The sequence below is a fragment of the Cervus canadensis genome, chromosome 32, assembly GCF_019320065.1.
Source record: "Cervus canadensis isolate Bull #8, Minnesota chromosome 32, ASM1932006v1, whole genome shotgun sequence".
Classification (NCBI taxonomy): domain Eukaryota; kingdom Metazoa; phylum Chordata; class Mammalia; order Artiodactyla; family Cervidae; genus Cervus; species Cervus canadensis.
This window is the reverse complement of record NC_057417.1, coordinates 15,073,617-15,093,416: the sequence shown is the minus strand read 5'-3', so window position 1 is coordinate 15,093,416 and position 19,800 is coordinate 15,073,617. Positions and strand designations below refer to the sequence as shown.

Genomic DNA, 19,800 nt, shown 5'->3' with positions numbered 1-19,800 from the left:
AGATGGTTGGATGGCATCAACGACTTGATGGACATGAGTTTGAGCAAGCTCCATGAGTTGGTAATGGACAGGGAAGCCTGACAAGCTGCAGTCCATGGGGCCGCAAAGAGTCTGACATGACTGAGCGACTGAACTGAACTGATGTCTTCATTTTAGTCAATTTATACCCTTGAATCTACAGTAAGTTTCTTGTAAATAGCACATAGTTGGATCTTTGTTATTCATCTATTCAGCCCCTCTGTTTCTTTTTTATTTTCTGTGAGTATAATGAATTTAATCCATTTAGATTTATTGATAGGGAAGGATTTACTATTGTCCTTTTTAAGTGTTTTATTTAATCTTATAGTTCTTTTGTTCCTCTTTTTCTTCTTGTCTTCCTTTTTGTTTTGTTTTCTTTTTTTGATAGATTTTGATTTATTTCTCCTTTTATGAGTGAAACATCTAAAGATATTTCTTTGTAGTTACCAAGAGGCTTTTTAAAGCTAATACCAACTTAAGTTCATTAGCATGCAATAGCACTCCACTTCTATCTCTTATCTCTCCAGCCTTGCCAGGGATTCTTAGATCCTCCTAAACTTCTGTGCTTGTCTAAACCATTGTGTGTGTTAGTGGCCTTAGGAGATGAGGGTGTAACAAGTCCTGACAGTGCCCTGAAGGCTGAGGAAATGATCAATTCAGGCTCCTAGAAGACTACTAGTTCTTATGCACTTGTTGAAACTGCCTTTCAACTCTCCACATTCCAGGGGGGTTCATGAATGCCCCATCCTGTTTGCCCTCAGAACTAGGTGGTTTGAGAAACAGTCTTTCGGATGGTAGACAAAAAATTGAGGAGCTAAATGTGTGAAGCTGGGAGTTGGGAGTTCCATTCTGGTTGTAATGCATTATTTTGTGGGTGGGTTTTATGGTGCAAGTATGTCTCAGCTTATCCTACCCATCTTGATGTGGATATTTTCTCAGTTGTGTGATATGTAGGAGTCTTTCAACTAGTTTTGGATTCATCTCAGAGGGAATGGACCCCAGTTTAACTGTTTATTTGGTGCATCCAAGGAGGGAAAGTCAAGGGTCCTATTTTACCATCTTGCTCTCCGATAGTTTTAAAGAAAATTAAAGACACTCTTAGATTCTCTTGGTAAGGCTGTTCTAATTGCCTCACCATCTCTGACCAAAATTCTCATTTCTCTCTAGAATCCATGGGCTAAGTCAACAGTAGTGATATCAATGTCTACCATGATTCATGTCTATCATTTCCCACAAGTTGCTTTCTGACCTTCACCCACAAATCATGTTTCTCACACCTCAGGCAGTAATGATGTCTTACCTTTAGGATATTTTTGGTGATGCTGAGGCGCTCAACGAACACATCCCCAGAGGAAGCAACCTCCTCTCCAGTCAAAATTTCGAAGGTAGTAGTTTTCCCAGCTCCATTTAATCCAAGCAACCCAAAGCACTCCTGCTTTTGGATTGTAACAGAGATATTTCTCACAGCTAAAACGATTGGACTTGAAAAATACACCTTAAAAAAATACAGAAAACATAATATAGTAAAGAATACTTACAGGTCACATACAAACAATACTTCAGACTCCCATGGACCACCTCAGATAGTTTCACAAGAGTCCTTCTATTCTCTTGAGAGAATACACATAGATTCAAAGAACCACAGTAAGCCCTTAACATTAATGACATACTCTTTAATAGAAATTAAACCATTATAAGTTGTTCATCAAATTATATTACCTTTGTGAGTTCCTTAATAAGCACTGTAGCATTCAGTGACTCCTGAGAGTGCTCCAGGATTCTATTTCTTTCATTTTGTACATCTTCATCTTCAGATTCCCCAGATAATTCCTTGGATACTCTATCCTATATTTTAAAAATAAGACCATAGATATAGATGCACTTTAGACATCTGGTCTACACTGGTTGGCTTCAGGAAGGCTAAACTGAGATAATCTCAAGAATGTCAAAACAGAAGTTTTGACTCATTTCCAAATGATTTCCTGCATATCAACTCAGATCTCACATATTTCCTACATCCAAAGTTTAAAACCTATACCATGAGCAAGTAGCAAGTTCTTAACAAAATGGTCACTTCACAAAAAACTGCAATCACAACAAAACTATTAACTATAACTAATAGTTATTTTTAAATAATTTATTTTTTATTTTTATTAAATATAAAGTTATGTTTAATAATAAATGTATAAATTATAAGATATCAGAAGGGTTGAGAGTAGGGAAAGAGTAACACTTTTCTTTCAGAGAAGAAGAGTGGAATCCAAGAACAGACTCACATAAGAAATGTTTAAGATGAATTTAAATAAAATAGGAGCTCATTAGGCAACTTATGATGGAAAAAAAAGAATAGGTAAGACATCCCACAGAGGGAAAATAATATGGAAGAATACTCTATGACTTGTTTGTCATTCTTTTTATTTTGAAAGAATTTAGATGTACAGAAGGACAGGACAGCTCTAGTATACATTTTAACTTTGCCTAATGACATCATATAGTAATGATACATTGATCAAAACTAAGAAATTAACATTGGTTCAGTTCTATTAACTACAGATCTTACTGACGTTTACTGCAAAATATTTTGAATGCTTTAACACTATTTTTAGTATAAGCTATTTATTTAAGCATAATATATATCTTTGTTGCTGCTATTCAGTCACCAAGTCATGTTCAACATTTTGTGACCTCATGAATGGCAGCACATCAGGCTTCCCTGTCCTTCAATATTTCACTTAGTTTGCTCAAACTCATGTCCATTGAGTTAGTGATTCCATCCAACTACTTCATCTTCTGTTGCCCACTTTCCCTCCTGACTTTAATATTTCTCAGCATCAGGGTGTTTTCCAATGAACTGGCTCTTCACATCAGATGGCCAAAGTATTGGAGCTTCAGCTTCAGCATTGGTTCTTCCAGTGAATTTTCAGGATTGATTTCTTTAGGATTAACTGGTTTGATCTCCTTGCTGTCCAAGGGACCTTCAAATGTCTTCTCCAGCACCACCGTTCAAAAGCATCAGTTCTCTGGTGCTCAGCTTTCCTTTATGGTTCAGCTTTCACATCTGTACATGACTACTGGAAAAATCGTAACCTTGACTATGTGGACCTTTACAGGGAAAGTGATGTCTCTGCTTTTTAATATGCTGTCTAGGTTTGTCATAGCTTTGCTTTCAAGGAGCAAGTGTCCTTTCATTTCATGGCTGCATTCACAGTTTTCAGTGATTTTGGAGACTAAAAAAATTAAGTCTGTCACTGTTTCCATTGTTTCCCCATCTATTTGCCATGAAGTGATGGGACCAGATGCCATGATATCAGTTTTTTGAATGTTGAGATTTAAGCCAGCTCTTAATGTTAAAAAGAGTTAGTTCCTCTTTGCTTTCTGCCATTAGAATGGTATCATTTGCATATCTGAGGTTGTTGATGTTTCTCTTGGCAATCTTGATTCCAGCTTGTGATTCTGGCCTGATATTTCACATGATGTACTCTGCCTATAAGCTAAATAATCAGGATGGCCATATACAGCCTTGACGTACTCCTTTCTTAATGTTGAACCAGTCCATTTTTCCATGTCTTGTTCTAACTGTGCTTCTTGACCGGCATACAGGTTTCTCAGGAGGCAGGTAAGGTGGTCTGGTATTCCCATCTCTGTATTTTCCATAGTTTGTTGTGATTCACATAGTCAAAGGCTTTAGCATAGTCAATGAAGCAGAAGTAGATGTTTTTCTGGAATTCTCTTGTTTTTTCTGTGATCCAATGGATGTTGGCAATTTGGTCTCTGGTTCTTTTGCCTTTCCTAAATTCAACTTGCACATCTAGAAGTTCTCGGCTAAAATAGTGTTGAAGCCTAGCTTGAATTATTTTGAGCATTACCTTAATAGCATGTAAAATTAGTGCACTTGTGTGATAGTTTGAACATTCTTTGGCATTTCCCTTATTTGGAGTTGGAATGAAAACTGATCTTTTTCAGTCGTCAGAGTGTTCCAAACTTGCTGACATATTGCTGAAACTTTAAGAGTGTCATCTTGTAGGAATTGAACTAGCTCAGCTGGAATTCCATCACCTCCATTAGCTTTGTTCCTAGTAATTCTTCCTAGGGCCAACTGACTTCACACTCTGGGAAATCTGACTCTAAGTGAGTGATCACATCATAGTGTTATGTGGGTCATGAAGAAGTCTTTTGGAGAGTTCTTCAGTGTATTCTTGCAATCTCTTCTTAATCTCTTCTACTTCTGTTAGGTCCTTACTGTTTCTGTCCTGTATTGTGCCAATCCTTACATGAAATGTTCCCTTGGTATCTCTAATTTTCTTGAAGAGCTCTCTAGTCTTTCCCATTCAATTGTTTTCCTTCATTTCTGTACATTATTTACTTAAGAAGGCTTTCTTATCTCTCCTTGCTATTCTCTGGAATTCTGCATTCAGTTGGTTATCTTTCCCTTTCTCCTCACTTCTTTTCTCAGCGACTTGTAAGGCCTCTTCATGCAATCACTTTGCCTTCTTGCATTTCTTTTTCTTGGGGTTGATTTTGGTCATTAGCTCCTGTACAATGTTATGAAACCCTGTCCATAGTTCTTCAGGCACTCTATCAAACCTAATCCTTTGAATCTATTTGTTTCTTACACTGTATAATGGTAAGGGATTTGGTTTAGGTCATACCTGAAAGGCATAGTGGTTTTCCTTACTTTCTTCAATTTAAGTATGAATTTTGGGATACAGAGTTCATGATCTGAGCCACAGTCAGCTCCTAGTCTTGTTTTTGCTGACTATATAGAGCTTTTCCATCTTTGGCTGCAAAAAATATAATCAATCTGATTTCAGTATTGACCATATGGGTGATGTTTGTGTGTGGTCATCTCTTGTGCTGTTTAAAGAGTGTTTGCTATGACCAGTATGCTCTCTTGGCAAAACTCTGATAGCCTTTTCCTTGCTTCATTTTGTACTCCAAGGCCAAATTTGCCTGCCTGTGATTCTATATATCTCTTGACTTCCTACTTTTGCATTCCAATCCCCTGTGATGACAAAGACATGCTTTTTGGTCTTAGTTCTATTACATCTTGTAGGTCTTCATAGAACTGTTTGACTTCACCTTTATCAGTGCTATTTGTTGGGATGTAGACTTGGATTACTGTGAATTTGAGTGATTTGTCTTGAAAATGAACAAAGATCACTCTGTCATTTTTTTTTTTCATTTATTTTTATTAGTTGGAGGCTAATTACTTTACAATATTGTAGTGGTTTTTGTCATACATTGATATGAATCAGTCATGGATTTGCATGTATTCCCCATCCCAATCCCCCCTCCCACCTCCCTCTCTACCTGATCCCTCTGGGTCTTCCCAGCGCACCAGGCCCGAGCACTTGTCTCATGCATCCAACCTGGGCTGGTGATCTGTTTCACCATAGATTGCAGCCAAGTACTGCATTTCAGACTCTTTTGTTGACTCGGGGCTACTCCATTTCTTCTAAGGGATTCTTGTTCACAATAGTAGATATAATGGTCATCTGAATTAAATTCACCCAGTCCCACCCATTTTATTTCACTGATTCCTAAAATGTTGATGTTCACTCTTGCCAACACCTGTTTGATCACTTTCAATTTACCGTGATTTATGGACCTAACATTCCAGTTTCCTACACAATATTGTTCTTTACAGCATTGGACTTTACTTTCACCACCAGACATATCCACAACTAGAGGTTGTTTCTGCTTTGGCTTAGCCTCTTCATTCTTTTTGGAGCTATTTCTCTCCTCTTCTCCAGTAGCATATTGGACACCTACTGATCTGGTGGGCTCATCTTCCAGTTTCACATCTTTCTGCCCTTTCATACTGTTCATGGGATTCTCAAGGCAAGAATACTGCTATGGTTTGCCATTCCTTTTTCCAGTGGACTATATTTTGTCAGAACATATATCTAGATATGTATATAAGTCATAAATCAACATCTTATTAAGTTTTATTGTAACCAGTCTCAATAAAGTAAACAGAACATTACCCCTCAATAACAAGAAATAGGACATGTAACTCACTATGTATTGTTATACATTAATTTTGTTTTATATAAATGAAATTCTACTTTACATATTCTTTTATATCTAACTTATTTGGTGGCAATTTGTATCTGAGATTATTCTATGCTGTTGCATAAGTTATAGGCCCTTCCTTCTGATTGCTATATGCTATTGTGTGAATAGACATTTTAAAATCCATTATGCTATTGAGAGACATGTGGTTTGCTTCCTTCTTAAACTTTGCCTTATATAAATAATGTTTTGTGCACATTCTTTCAAATGTCTTTCAGTGAACATGACTATGTCTCTCTGTTGGATTTATACTTAGAAGGGAAGCTTGTAGGACTTAGTTATGCACACTTCATATGCATATAAAATAATGTTTTATTTTTTTAAAGCATAGTTATAAAATATTATATTAGCTTCCTTTTAGCTTCACATTAGCTACAAGGAAAGCCCCCTACAACATAGTAATTTCACATTAATATACACTACAAATTAATCACCACAACATCTAGTAACCATCTGTCATCATACAAAGTATTTGGAATACTACTGACAGTATTCACAATAGTGTACATTATGACCTATGACATTTATTTTAAACTGGAATTTTGTATCTCAATCTTTTTGTCTTTGTCTTTTTCTCTGAACCCTGCCATGCAATGATCACCATTGCCTCTTGTGGTCACCAGTTTGTTCTCTGCCTCTATGAGTCTGTTTCTGTTGTGTTGAGTCTCTGTCATTTGGTTTTATAGACTCCACATATAAGTATATTGTTTAGTCACTAATTTGTGTCTGACTTTTTGTGGTCTATTGACTGTATCATGCCAGGTTCCTCTGTCCTTGGGATTTTCCAGGCAATAATATTGGAGTGGGTTGCCATTTCCTTTGCCAGGGCATCATCCTGACCCAGGGACAAAACCCGCATCTCCTGCCTTGGCAGGCAGGCTCTTTACTACTGATCCACCATGAAACCCCACATATAAGTGAGGTCATAGTAATTGTCTCCATCACAAGCTGGAATCAAGATTGCCAGGAGAAATATCAACAACTTCAAATATGCAGTTGATGCCACTCTAATAGGAGAGTGAAGAGAAACTAAAGAACTTCTTGATGAGGGTGCAAGAGGAGAATGAAAAAGCTGACTTGAAACTCAACATCAAAAATTTAAGATTATGGCATTCAGTCCCACCACTTCATGGCAAATAGACGGGGATAAAGTGGAAGCAGTGACCAATTTTCTTTCCTTAGATTCCAAAATCACTGCAGATGCTGACTATAGCCATGAAATTAAAAGATGCTTGCTCCCTGGAAGAAAAGCTGTGACAAACCGAGACAGCATATTAAAAAACAGAGACATTACTTTGCTGATGAAGATCCATATAGTCAAAGCTATGGTTTTCTCTTGAGAGTCCTTTGAACTGCAAGGAGCTCAAACCCATCAATCCTAAAGGTAATAAGGTAATAAACCCTGAATATTCATTTGAAAGACTGATGCTAAAGCTGAAGCTCCAATATTTTGGCTACGTGATGTGGAAAGTCAATTCATTGGAAAAGACTGATGTTGGGAAAGATTGGAGGCAAAGGTTCTCCTTTTTGTGATTTACTGACTGTATCATGCCAGGCTGCTCTGTCTGGCTCCTCTTGTCAGGGGTAGCAGAGGATAAAATGGTTACATAGCATCACTGACTCAATGGACATGAATTTGAGCACACTCCAGGAGACAGTGGAGTATGGAGGAGCCTGGCGTGCTGTAGTCTTTGCAGTCAGAGTCAGACATGACTTAGCGACTCAACAACATTGACAATCTGACATTTCCTTAGCATAATAACCTCCAGGACTATCTACCTTGCTATAAATAGGACACTTTCATTCCTTTTTTATGGCTGAGTAATATATTGTGTGTGTGTGTGTGTATTAAGTCACTTCAACTGGGTCAGACTCCTTGCGTCCCTATGGATTGTAGCCTGCCAGGCTCCTCTGTCCAAGGGATTCTCCAGGCAAGAATACTGGAATACGTTATTATGCCCTCCTCCAGGGGATCTTCCTTACCTAAGTATTGAACTCACATCTTTTATGTTTCTTGCATTGGTATGCAGGCTCTTTGCCACTAGCGTGGCCTGGGAAGACATATGTACATGTATATCATATCTTTTATCCATTCATTTATTGATGGACACTTGGACGGCTTCTAAGTCTTGGCTATTATAAATAATGCAGCAGTGAACATAGTGGTGCAAGTATGTTTCAGAATTAGTGCTTTCATTTTCTTCAGATAAATATTTGAAAGTGGAACTGCTGGATCATATGGTAATTCTATTTTTAATTTTTTTAGGAACTTCTATACTGTTTTCTATATTGACTGTACCAATTTACATTCCCACCAACAGTGGACCTGAGGGTTCCCTTTCTCCACATCATCACTTGCCAACCTACCTGGTATGAAGTGATATTGCTATGTGATTTTGGTTTGCATTTCCATGAAAATTAGTGATGTTGAGCATCATTTTGTGTTTCTGCTGGCCATCTTAATCTCTCTTTCTGTTAGTTCATTATTATAATGTATAGAAATGCATCAGATTTCTGTGTATTCATCTTTATCCTGCAACTTTACTGAATTCATTTATTAGTTATGACAGTTTTTGGTCTATTATAGTTTTAATAGTGTTTTGGATTTTCTGTATATAGAGTGGCATATGTAGAGTTAGTGTCTGTGGATACTAACAGTTTCACATTTCCCTTCCAATTTGGATAGCTTTTATTTCTCTTTCTTGTCTGATTGTTGTGGCTAGGACTTCCAATACTGTGTTAAATACAAGAAGTGAGAGTGGACATCCTTTTCTTATTCCTGATTTTTGAGGAAAAGCTTTCGGTGTTTCATTATTGAGTTTGATATTAGCTGTGTGTTTATCATAAAATGTCTTTATTATTTGAGACATGTCTCCTTTATACCCACTTTGTCGAGTGTTTTTATCATAAATAGATATTGGATTTTGTCAAATGACTCTTCTGCATTTATTGAAGGCCTTCTATCCATGGTTTTGTTAACATGTGCATAATATTGATTGATTTGCAGATACTGAACAAATGAATGATGGGTCATTCATTCATTCAATGAGTAATGAACTATCTAAATTCATCATTCATTCTTACACATGAAGAATCATGTGTAAAATCCTTTCAATGCATTGTTGAATTCAGTTTGCTAATATTTTGTTGAGGATTTTTGTATCTATATTCTTCAGGGATATTGGCCTGGAATTTCTTTTTTTGTAGTGTTTTTGGTTTTGCTATCAGGGGAATACTGGCCTCATGGATTATGTTTGGAAGTATTCTTTTCAATTATTTGAACTAGTTTGAGAATAGTAGGCATTAACTCTTCTTTAAATATTTGGTAGAATTCACCTGTGATTCCCTCTAGTTTTTAGACTTTAGTTTATTAGGAGTATTTTGAATACTGATTTGATTTCATTACTAGTGTTGATCTGCTAAGATTTTATGTATCTTCCTGATTGAGTCTTGGGGGATTGTGTGTTTCTAGAAATTTATCTCTTTCTTATAAGTTGTCCAATTTGCTGCTATGTAATTGTTCATAGTAAACTCATGAACCTTTGTATCTGTAGTGTCAGTTGTAAGCCTTCTTTTATTTATGATTTCATTTGGACTTTATCTCTCTGTTTTTAAAAATGAATCTGGCTAAATGTTTACCATTTTTGTTTATCTTTTCAAAGGACCAGCTTCCTGTTTCATTGACTTCTACTTTTTTAAAGTTTCTATTTATTTTGACTCTGATCTTTATTATTTCATTTCTTCTACTAACTTGGGGCTTCATTTGTTCTTTTTCTGGTTCTTTTAGGTGTGAGGTGGGATTGTTTACTTCAGATTTTTCTTGTTTACTGATGTAGACATATTTCACTAAAAAGTTTCTTAGAACTGCTTTTGCTGCAATCCATATATTTGGGAGCATTGTGTTTCCATTTTCATTTTATTTCATCTTTGATATCTTCACTGATCCATTGGATGTCTAGTAACATATTGGTTAGCTTCCACATGCTTGTGGTTTTTATAATTTTCTTCTTGTAATTCATTTTAATTTTCATACTATAATGGTCAGAAAAGATGCTTGACATGATTTCAGTCTTCTTAAATTCACTGAGATTTGTTTTGTGGCCTAATGTGAGAAAGTCCTATGTGCACCTGAAAAGAAGGGGAATTCTGTTGGGGTGGAATATTTCACATATATCTGTTAAATCAACCTGATCTAGGCTGTCTTTTAAGTATTTGTTGTTGTTCGGTTGCTCAGTTGTGTCCGACACTTTGCAACCCCATGGACAGCAGCATGCCAGGCTCCTTGTCCACCATCTCTTGGAGCTTGCTCAAACTCATGTCCATTGAGTTGGTGCCATCCAACCATCTCATCCTCTTTTGTCCTCTTCTCCCCCTGCATTCTATCTTTCCCAGCATCAAGGTCTTTCCCAGTGATTCGGACCTTTGCATCAGGTGGCCAAAGTATTGGAGCTTCAGCTTCAGTCCTTTCAGTGAATATTGAGGGTTGATTTTCTTTAGGTTTGATCTCCTCACAGACCAAGCAACTCTCAAGAGTATTCTCCAACACCACAGTTTATGTATTTATTTTTCCATTTATTTATATTAGTTGGAGGCTAATTACTTTACAATGTTGTAGTGGTTTTTGCCATACATTGATATGACTCAGCCATGGATTTACATGTGTTCCGCATCCTGAACCCTGCTCCCACCGCTCTCCCCATTCTGTCCCTCTGGGTCATCCTAGTGCCCCAGCCCTGAGCACTTGTCCCATGCATCAAACCTGGACTGGCAATCTGTTTCACAATTGATAATATACATGTTTCAATGCTATTCTGTCAGATCATCCCCCCTCGCCTTCTCCCACAGAGTCCAAAAGTGTGTTCTATATACCTGTGACTCTTTTTCTGCCTTGCATATAGGGTTATCATTACCATCTTTCTAAATTCCACTTATATGTGTTAGTATACTGTATTGGTGTTTTTCTTTCTGGCTAATTTCACTCTGTATAATGGGCTCCAGTTTCATCCATCTCATTAGAACTGATTCAAATGTATTCTTTTTAATGGCTGAATAATATTCCATTGTGTATATGTACCACAGTTTCCTTATCCATTCATCTGCTGATGGGCATCTAGGTTGCTTCCATGTCCTGGCTATTATAAACAGTGCTGCGATGAACATTGGGGTACACGTGTCTCTTTCAATTCTGGTTTCCTCAGTGTGTATGCCCAGCAGTGGGATTGCTGGGTCATATGGCAGTTCTATTTCCAGTTTTTTAAGGAATCTCCACACTGTTCTCCATAGTGGCTGTACTAGTTTGCATTCCCACCAACAGTCTAAGAGGGTTCCTTTTTCTCCGCACCCTCTCCAGCATTTATTGCTTGTAGACTTTTGTATAGCAGCCATCCTGACTGGTGTGTAATGGTACCTCATTGTGGTTTTGATTTGCATTTCTCTAATAATGAGTGATGTTGAGCATCTTTTCATGTGTTTGTTAGCCATCTGTATGTCTTCTTTGGAGAAATGTCTGTTTAGTTCTCTGGCCCATTTTTTGATTGGGTCATTTATTTTTCTGGAATTGAGCTGCAGGAGTTGCTTGTATATTTTTGAGATTAATCCTTTGTCTGTTTCTTCATTTGCTATTATTTTCTCCCATTCTGAAGGCTCTCTTTTCACCTTGCTTATAGTTTCCTTTGTAGTGCAAAAGCTTTTAAGTTTCATTAGGTCCCATTTGTTTATTTTTGCTTTTATTTCCAATATTCTGGGAGGTGGGTCATAGAGGATCCTGCTGTGATTCATGTCGGAGACTGTTTTGCCTATGTTCTCCTCTAGGAGTTTTATAGTTTCTGGTCTTACATTAGATCTTTAATCCATTTTGAGTTTATTTTTATTTTTGTGTATGGTGTTAGAAAGTATTCTAGTTTCATTCTTTCACAAGTGGTTGACCAGTTTTCCCAGCACCACTTGTTAAAGAGATTGTCTTTTCTCCATTGTATATTCTTGCCTCCTTTGTCAAAGATAAAGGTGTCCATAGGTACGTGAATTTATCTCTGGGCTTTCTATTCTGTTCCATTGATCTATATTTCTGTCTTTGTGCCAGTACCATACTGTCTTGATGACTGTGGCTTTGTAGTAGAGCCTGAAGTCAGGCAGGTTGATTCCTCCAGTTCCATTATTCTTTCTCAAGATTACTTTGGCTATTCGAGGTTTTTTGTATTTCCATACAAATTGTGAAATTATTTGTTCTAGTTCTGTGAAGAATACCGTTGGTAGCTTGATAGGGATTGCATTGCATCTATAGATTGCTTTGAACACCACAGCTTAAAAGCATCAATTCTTTGGCACTCAATCTTCTTGATGGCCCAACTTGTACATCTGTACATGACTACTGGAAAAACCATAGCTTTGACTATAGAGACTTTTGTCAGCAAAGTAATGTCTCTGCTCTTAAATACACTGTCTAGGTTTGTCATCGCTTATTTTCCAAGGAGCAAACGTCTTTTAATTTCATGGCTGCAGTCACCATCTGCAGTGATTTTTGAGCTCAAGAAACTAAAGTCTATCACTGTTTCCATTGTTTCCCCATCTATTTGCCTTGAAGTGATAGGACCAGATGCCACGATGTTAGTTTTTTGAATGCTGACTTTTAAGCCATCTTTTTCACTCTCCTTTATCACTTTCATCCAGAGGCTCTTTAGTTCATCTTCACTTTCTGCCGTAAGGGTGGTGTCATGTGCATATCTGAGGTTACTGATATTCTTCCTGGCAAACTTGATTCCAGCTTGTGCTTCATCCAGTTTGGCATTTCGCTTGATGTATTCTGCATATAAGTTAAATAAGCAGGGTGACAATATACAGCCTTGACATATTCCTTTTCCAATTTTGAGTTAGACTTCTGTTCCATGTCCAGTTCTAACTGTTGCTTCTTGACATGATACGGGTTTCTCAGGAGGCAGGTAAGGTGGTCTGGTATTCCCATATTTTTAAGAATTTTCCAGTTTGTAGTGATCCACATAGTCAAAGGCTTTAGCATAGTCAACGAAGCAGTAGTAGATGTTTTTCTGGAATTCTCTTGCTTTTTCTATGATCCAGCAGATATTGGCAGTTTGGTCTCTGATTCCTCTGCCTTTTCTAAATCCAGCTTGTACATCTGGAAATTTTAGGTTTACATACTGTTGAAGCCTAGCTTGGAGGGTTTTGAGCATGACGTTGCTAGCACATGAAATGAGTGCACTTCTGCAGTTGAACATTCTTTGGCATCACCCAACTTCTGCTTCTGTTAGGCCCACACCATTTCTGTCTTATTGTACCCATCTTTGCATGAAATTGCCCTTGGTATCTGTCATATTCTTGAAGAGATGTCTAGTCTTTCACATTCTATTGTTTTCCTCTATTTCTTTGCATTGTTCACTTAGGAAGGTTTTCTTATCTCTCATATCTATTCTTTGGAAATCTGGATTCAGTTGGGTATATCTTTCCTTTCCTCTTTGCCTTTCACTTCTCTTCTTTTCTCAGCTATTTGTAAGGCCTCCTCAGATAACCATTTTGCCATGTTGAATTTCTTTTTCTTGGGGGTGATTTTGATCACTGCCTCCTGAGCAACGTTACGAAACTCCATCCATAGTTCTCCAGGCACTCTATCGGATCTAATCCCTTGAATCTATTTGTCACTTACACTGTATAATTGTAAGGAATTTAGTTTAGGTCATACCTAAAGGGCCTAGTGGCTTTCCCTACTTTCTTTAATTTGGTGTGAACTTTGTAATAAAGAGTTCATGATCTGAGCCATAGTCTGCTCCTGGTCTTGTTTTTGCTGACTGTATAGAGCTTCTCCATCTTTGGCAGCAAAGAATACAATCAATCTGATTTCAGTATTGACCAGATGGGTGATGTCCACGTGTAGTCGTCTCTTGTGTTGTTGGAAGAGAATGTTTGCTGTGACCAGTGGGCGCTCTTGGCAAAACTCCTCTAGCCTTTTCCCTGCTTCATTTTGTACTCCAAGGCCAAACTTGCCTGTTGTTTAAGTATTGTGTTGGCCAAAAATTTCACTCATGTTTTTCCATAAGATGCTATGGGAAAACCCAAAGGAACATTTTTGGCCAACCCAATAGAATGTTTTCTCTTTCTGGATGGCCTATCTATTAAAACAAGTCCTCTTCTAGTTTTATACAACTGGCACTATCTTGCTTTATACCTGTATTCCTTTGTTAGGTACATAGATATTTGCAAATGTTATATCTTTTTATTGTATTGATCACTCTATAATTATGCAATGACCCTTTCGTCTCAGTACAGTGTTTGTTTTAAAGTAAAATTTAAAAATATATAATCATTGCTACCACAGCTTTCTTTTCATTTGTGTGGAAAATCTTTTCCATCAATTCTCTTTTAGTATGTATATGTCTTTACCTCTGAAGTAAGTTTTTTTTTTTTTTTTTTTTTTAAATATGGAACGCTTCACGAATTTGCGTGTCATCCTTGCGCAGGGGCCATGCTAATCTTCTCTGTATCGTTCCAATTTTAGTATATGTGCTGCCGAAGCGAGCACTGAAGTAAGTTTTTGAGGGTTGCATACACATGGGTCTTTAAAGAAAAATCCAGTCAACTACTCTGTGTCTTTTGATTGTAATATTTATTCCATTTACATTCAAAGTAATTATTGATAGTATTTACTTGTTGCTGTTTTGTTAGTTGTTTTCTGTTTAGTTCTCTGATTCTTTCTTGTTCTCTTTCCTTGTAATTTAATGACTTTCTTTAGTGCTATGTTTATATTTCTTCTTTTAAATTTTGTTATCTATTACAACTTTTTTTGTTTGTGTTTACCACGAGGTTTGTATGTAACAACCTATGTATATAGCAGCCTAAGCTGATGATCACTTGAGTTCAAACATGTTTTCAAAGTACAGTCATATCCCACATTTTATGTTTTTGATGTCACATTTTGCATCTTTTAATTTTGTATATTGCATAATTAATTGTTTTAGATACCATTTTACTACTTTTGTCTTTTAACATTCATGCTATTGTTATAGGTGGTTGATCCACTGTCTTTACTATATGTTTTATTTTACTAGTGACATTTTTCCTTTCATAATTTCCTTTTCTAGTTATGGCATTTTCTGTTTTTTCGACCTAAAGAGGTCTCTTTACTATTTCTTGTAAGGCTAGTTTAGTGGTGATAAACTCCTTTAATTTTTGCTTCTTTGGGAAACTCTCTTTCCTTGAATTCTGAATGAATCCTTTCCAGGTAGAGTATTATTGGTTATCTTTTTCTTTCAGTACTTTGAATATATGGCATCAGTCTCTACCTACCTGTAAAGATTCTGCTGAAAAATCAGTTGATAATCTTATGGTGGTTCCCTTATATGTAACTAGTTTTTTTCCCCCTTGCTGCTTTTAAGACTCTTTTGTTTTAATTTTTGTTATTTTAAGTAAAATGTATTTTGGTATGAATGTCTTTCAGTTCATCTTGTTTGGGACTCTGTGATTCTTGCACTTGAATGCCTGTTTCCTTCAATAATTTAGAAACATTTTCAGCAATTATTTCTTCAGATAGAGTTTCTGCCCCCTAATTCTCCTCCTGTAATCCCTATAATGCAAATATTATTATGCTTAATATTTTCTCAGAGGCCCCTTAAACTGTCTTCATTTTTTAAAAATTGTTTTTTCTTTTTTGCCATTCCAATTGGGTGATTTCTACAACCCTGTCTTCTAGATTGCTAATCCATTCTTCTGCATCCTCTAATGTGCTGTTAAGTTACTCAAGTGTATTTTCATTTGTTATTGTATCCTGGAGTTCTGACTGCTTCTTTTTTATATTTTCTAACTCTTTGTTGAAGTTTACTGATTTCATCCATTCCTCTGAGTTTGATGAGGATTTTTATGACTATTTCTTTGAATTCTTTATCTAATAATTGTTTATTTTTGTTTCATCTATTCTTTTTATGAGGATTTTTCCTCGCTCTTTTATTACTTTTGTTTTATGAGGTTTTGCCATGTTGTCTCTGCATTTTGCCTCACTCTCTGTTTGTTTCTATGTATTGGGTATATCAGATATAGCTCTAGGTCTTGAAAGAGTGGTGTTATGTAGATCACTGGTGTCCAGTGAATCCCAGTGGAACAACTCCCCCTGGTCATCAGAGCCAGGTGCTAGGGGTAACTTTATGTATACTAGCGTGCCTTCCTGTTGTGATTGGGTCACAATTCCTGCAGGCATGCTGCATGGCTTGGTAGCTGCTGCAATGCCCTTGCAGACTGGTTGGTCCCCATCCCAACTGTCTGAGACCTGGTCACAACTACTGTAGGTGTGCTCGTGGGCAGGATGGCCCCTCAGCATGGCTGGTTGTGAGGCCCAGCTGTGACCACTGTAGGTCTGCTGGTGTGTAGGGCTGGCGTCCAGGAAAGGGAGATGATTTGGAGGGGTGCCAGATGGGGTGGAGTGAGAGCCACTTTGAGGACTGAGCAGGGGAACTGGGTTGGGCGGGGCTGGCACTTAGCATAAGGCTGGGGTGTGCAACACAATGTTAGTTATATATCTGGAGAATTACAGAAATGATCCCCCTCCAACAGTGGATCAGCTAGGTAGAAGGAGCCTAAAAATATATGACATCCACTAGCACTTCTATTCTTTGAGAGAGTTCCACCAGATCCTACCCTTCTGGCATATGCCCTAAAATTAATCAATTAATTTTCTTCTTATATGATTCAGGTGCTTTGCAAGTCCTTGTGCTGGGACATGGATAAAGTTGAGTTTGTATACAAGCTCTTCACAAGGGGAGTTTTGATTTCCCACAGCCAACTGGTTCTCCTGGTTATAAACCCCACCAATTCTCAAAGCCAGACATTATGGGGACGTATCTTCCCAGTGCAGGTCTTTTGGGCTGGTGAGCCTGATGTGGAGCTTGAATCCCTCCCTCCTTGAATATTACTTCTTGGGGTAATATTCCTCCCGTGGGTTCTGGCTAGCCCACATCTCTGCCCCTCCTACCCATCTTGATGTGGCCTTTTCTATATATCCTTAACTATATGAATTTTGTTCTGCTAGTCTTTAGGTTACTATTGGAGACAGTTGTAGTTGTGGTTTTGGCATTTCTCTGGGAACAAGTAAACTCCTATTCTGCTATCTTTATCTGACTCCTGAAGATAATGCCAGACAATTTTCTAACGGAGTATCAGTTTATATTCCCAAAACCAGTGTTTGATGGTTCCAGTTGTACTGTTTCTTCAACACTTGGTATATTTATGTGTATATTGGGGTATCTCTCAGTGGCGTTCTTTGCGCTTACCAATAACTGTTGTTGTTCATTTACATATGCACACGCTAATAAAGCAATGCTCAAAATTCTCCAAGCCAGCCTTCAGCAATATATGAACCGTGAACTTCCGGATGTTCAAGCTGCTTTTAGAAAAGGCAGAGGAACCAGAGATCAAATTGCCAACATCCGCTGGATCATTGAAAAAGCAAGAGAGTTCCAGAAAAACATCTGTTTCTGCTTTATTGACTATGCCAAAGCCTTTGGCTATGTGGGTCACAATAAAATGCGGAAAATTCTGAAAGAGATGGGAATACCAGACCTCCTGACCTGCCTCTTGAGAAACCTACATGCAGGTCAGGAAGCAACAGCTAGAACTGGACATGAAACAACAGACTGGTTCCAAATAGGAAAAGGAGTACATCGAGGCTGTATATTGTCACCCTGCTTATTTAACTTATATGCAGAGTACATCATGAGAAATGCTGGGCTGAAAGAAGCACAAGCTGGAATCAAGATTGCCAGGAGAAACATCAATAACCTCAGATATGCAGATGACAGCACCCTTATGGCAGAAAGTGAAGAAGAACTAAACACCCTCCTGATGAAAGTGAAAGAGGAGAGTGAAAAAGTTGGCTTAAAGCTCAACATTCAGAAAACTAAGATCAAGGCATCTGGTCCCATAACTTCACGGGAAATAGATGGGGAAACAGTGGAAACAGTGTCAGACTTTATTTTTTTGGCTCCAAAATCACTGCAGATGGTGATTGCAGCCATGAAATTAAAAGACGCTTACTCCTTGGAAGGAAAGTTATGACCAACCTAGAAAGCATATTAAAAAGCAGAGACATTACTTTGCCAACAACGGTCCATCTAGTCAAGGCTATGGTTTTTCCAGTGGTCATGTACGGATATGAGAGTTGGACTGTGAAGAAAGCTGAGCGCTGAAAATTTGATGCTTTGAACTGTGGTGTTGGAGAAGACTCTTGAGAGTCCCTTGGACTGCAAGGAGATCCAACCAGTCCATCCTGAAGGAGATCAGTCCTGGGTGTTCATTGGAAGGACTGATGCTGAAGCTGAAACTCCAATACTTTGACCACCTCATGCGAAGAGTTGACTCATTGGAAAAGACCCTGATGCTGGGAGGGATTGGGGGCAGGAGGAGAAGGGGATGACAGAGGATGAAATGGCTGAATGGCATCACCGACTCGATGGACATGGGTCTGAGTAAACTCTGGGAGTTGGTGACGGACAGGGAGGCCTGGCGTGCTGCAGTTCATGAGGTCGCAAAGAGTCGGACACGACTGAGCGACTGAACTAACTGGCTGGATATTTGTATGTTCATTTTTGTAAAGTCAGTGTTCAAGTCTTTTGCTCATTTTAAAATTGGATTTTCTGTCAATTTTATTAGTGATTTTCAATTCAAAATATTTTTCCTCTGTGTGACTTGCCTTTTGACTCATTTAATGATGTCTTTTGATGATTACAGCTTCACTCTCATGGTTATATTTGCTATGTTTTTGTTCTGAAAGCTATATTGCTTTATCTTGCACACATAGATGTAGAAAAGTTGAAAGCTAAAACCAACCTGTATGAAGTAAGATGGGAATCAAAGTTCATTATGTGCTTATGGAAATCCATTTGAATCGGCATCATTAATTGAGATGAACATCCTCTCTTCACTGCATTTTGTGTCAGTTCTGTCATATTTGTGCATCTATTTCTAGACATTTTATTCCACTGTTGTCAAACTTTAACATGCACAGATTTACTTGAGTGGCTCGTTAAAGCAAGAATAATGGCTGCCATATGACCCAGCAATCCCACTTCTGAGCATACACACCGAGGAAACCAGATCTGAAAGAGACACGTGCACCCCAGTGTTCGTCACAGCACTGTTTATAATAGCCAGGACATGGAAGCAACCTAGATGCCCATCAGCAGACGAATGGATAAGGAAGCTATGGTACATATACACAATGGAATATTACTCGCCATTAAAAAGAATTCATTTGAATCAGTTTTAATGAGATGGATGAAACTGGAGCCCATCATACAGAGTGAAGTAAGCCAGAAAGATAAAGACCAATACAGTATACTAACGCATATATATGGAATTTAGAAAGATGGTAACGATAACCCTATATGCAAAACAGAAAAAGAGACACAGATGTACATAACAGACTTTTAGACTCTGTGGGAGAAGGTGAGGGTGGGATGCTCTGAGAGAACAGCATTGAAACAAGTATACTATCAAGGGTGAAACAGATCACCAGCCCAGATTGGATGCATGAGACAAGTGCTCAGGGCTGGTGCACTGGGAAGACGCAGAGGGATGGGATGGAGAGGGAGGTGGGAGGGGGGATCGGGATGGGGAACACATGTAAATCCATGGCTGATTCATGTCAATGCACGGCAAAAACCCCTACAGTCTTGTAAAGTAATTAGCCTCCAACTAATAAAAATAAATGAAAAA

At 37.9% G+C, this 19,800-nt stretch overlaps 1 protein-coding gene and 1 non-coding gene across 2 annotated transcripts in view; both read right to left on the bottom strand.

Moving 5' to 3' along the window:
- Nucleotides 1–19,800, bottom strand: part of LOC122433542 (phospholipid-transporting ATPase ABCA3-like) — a 273,275-nt gene that overhangs the window by 30,120 nt on the left and 223,355 nt on the right. Inside the window, exons 25-26 of the mRNA XM_043456580.1 lie at nt 1,738–1,863; nt 1,319–1,513 (exon numbers count right to left, since the gene is read on the bottom strand). Coding sequence (XP_043312515.1) covers nt 1,319–1,513; nt 1,738–1,863 — 321 coding nt within the window. The remainder of the gene's footprint in view (nt 1–1,318; nt 1,514–1,737; nt 1,864–19,800) is intronic.
- On the bottom strand, nt 14,514–14,620 carry LOC122433689. The gene has a single exon (XR_006267172.1). It is a non-coding gene; the product is annotated as a U6 spliceosomal RNA (small nuclear RNA).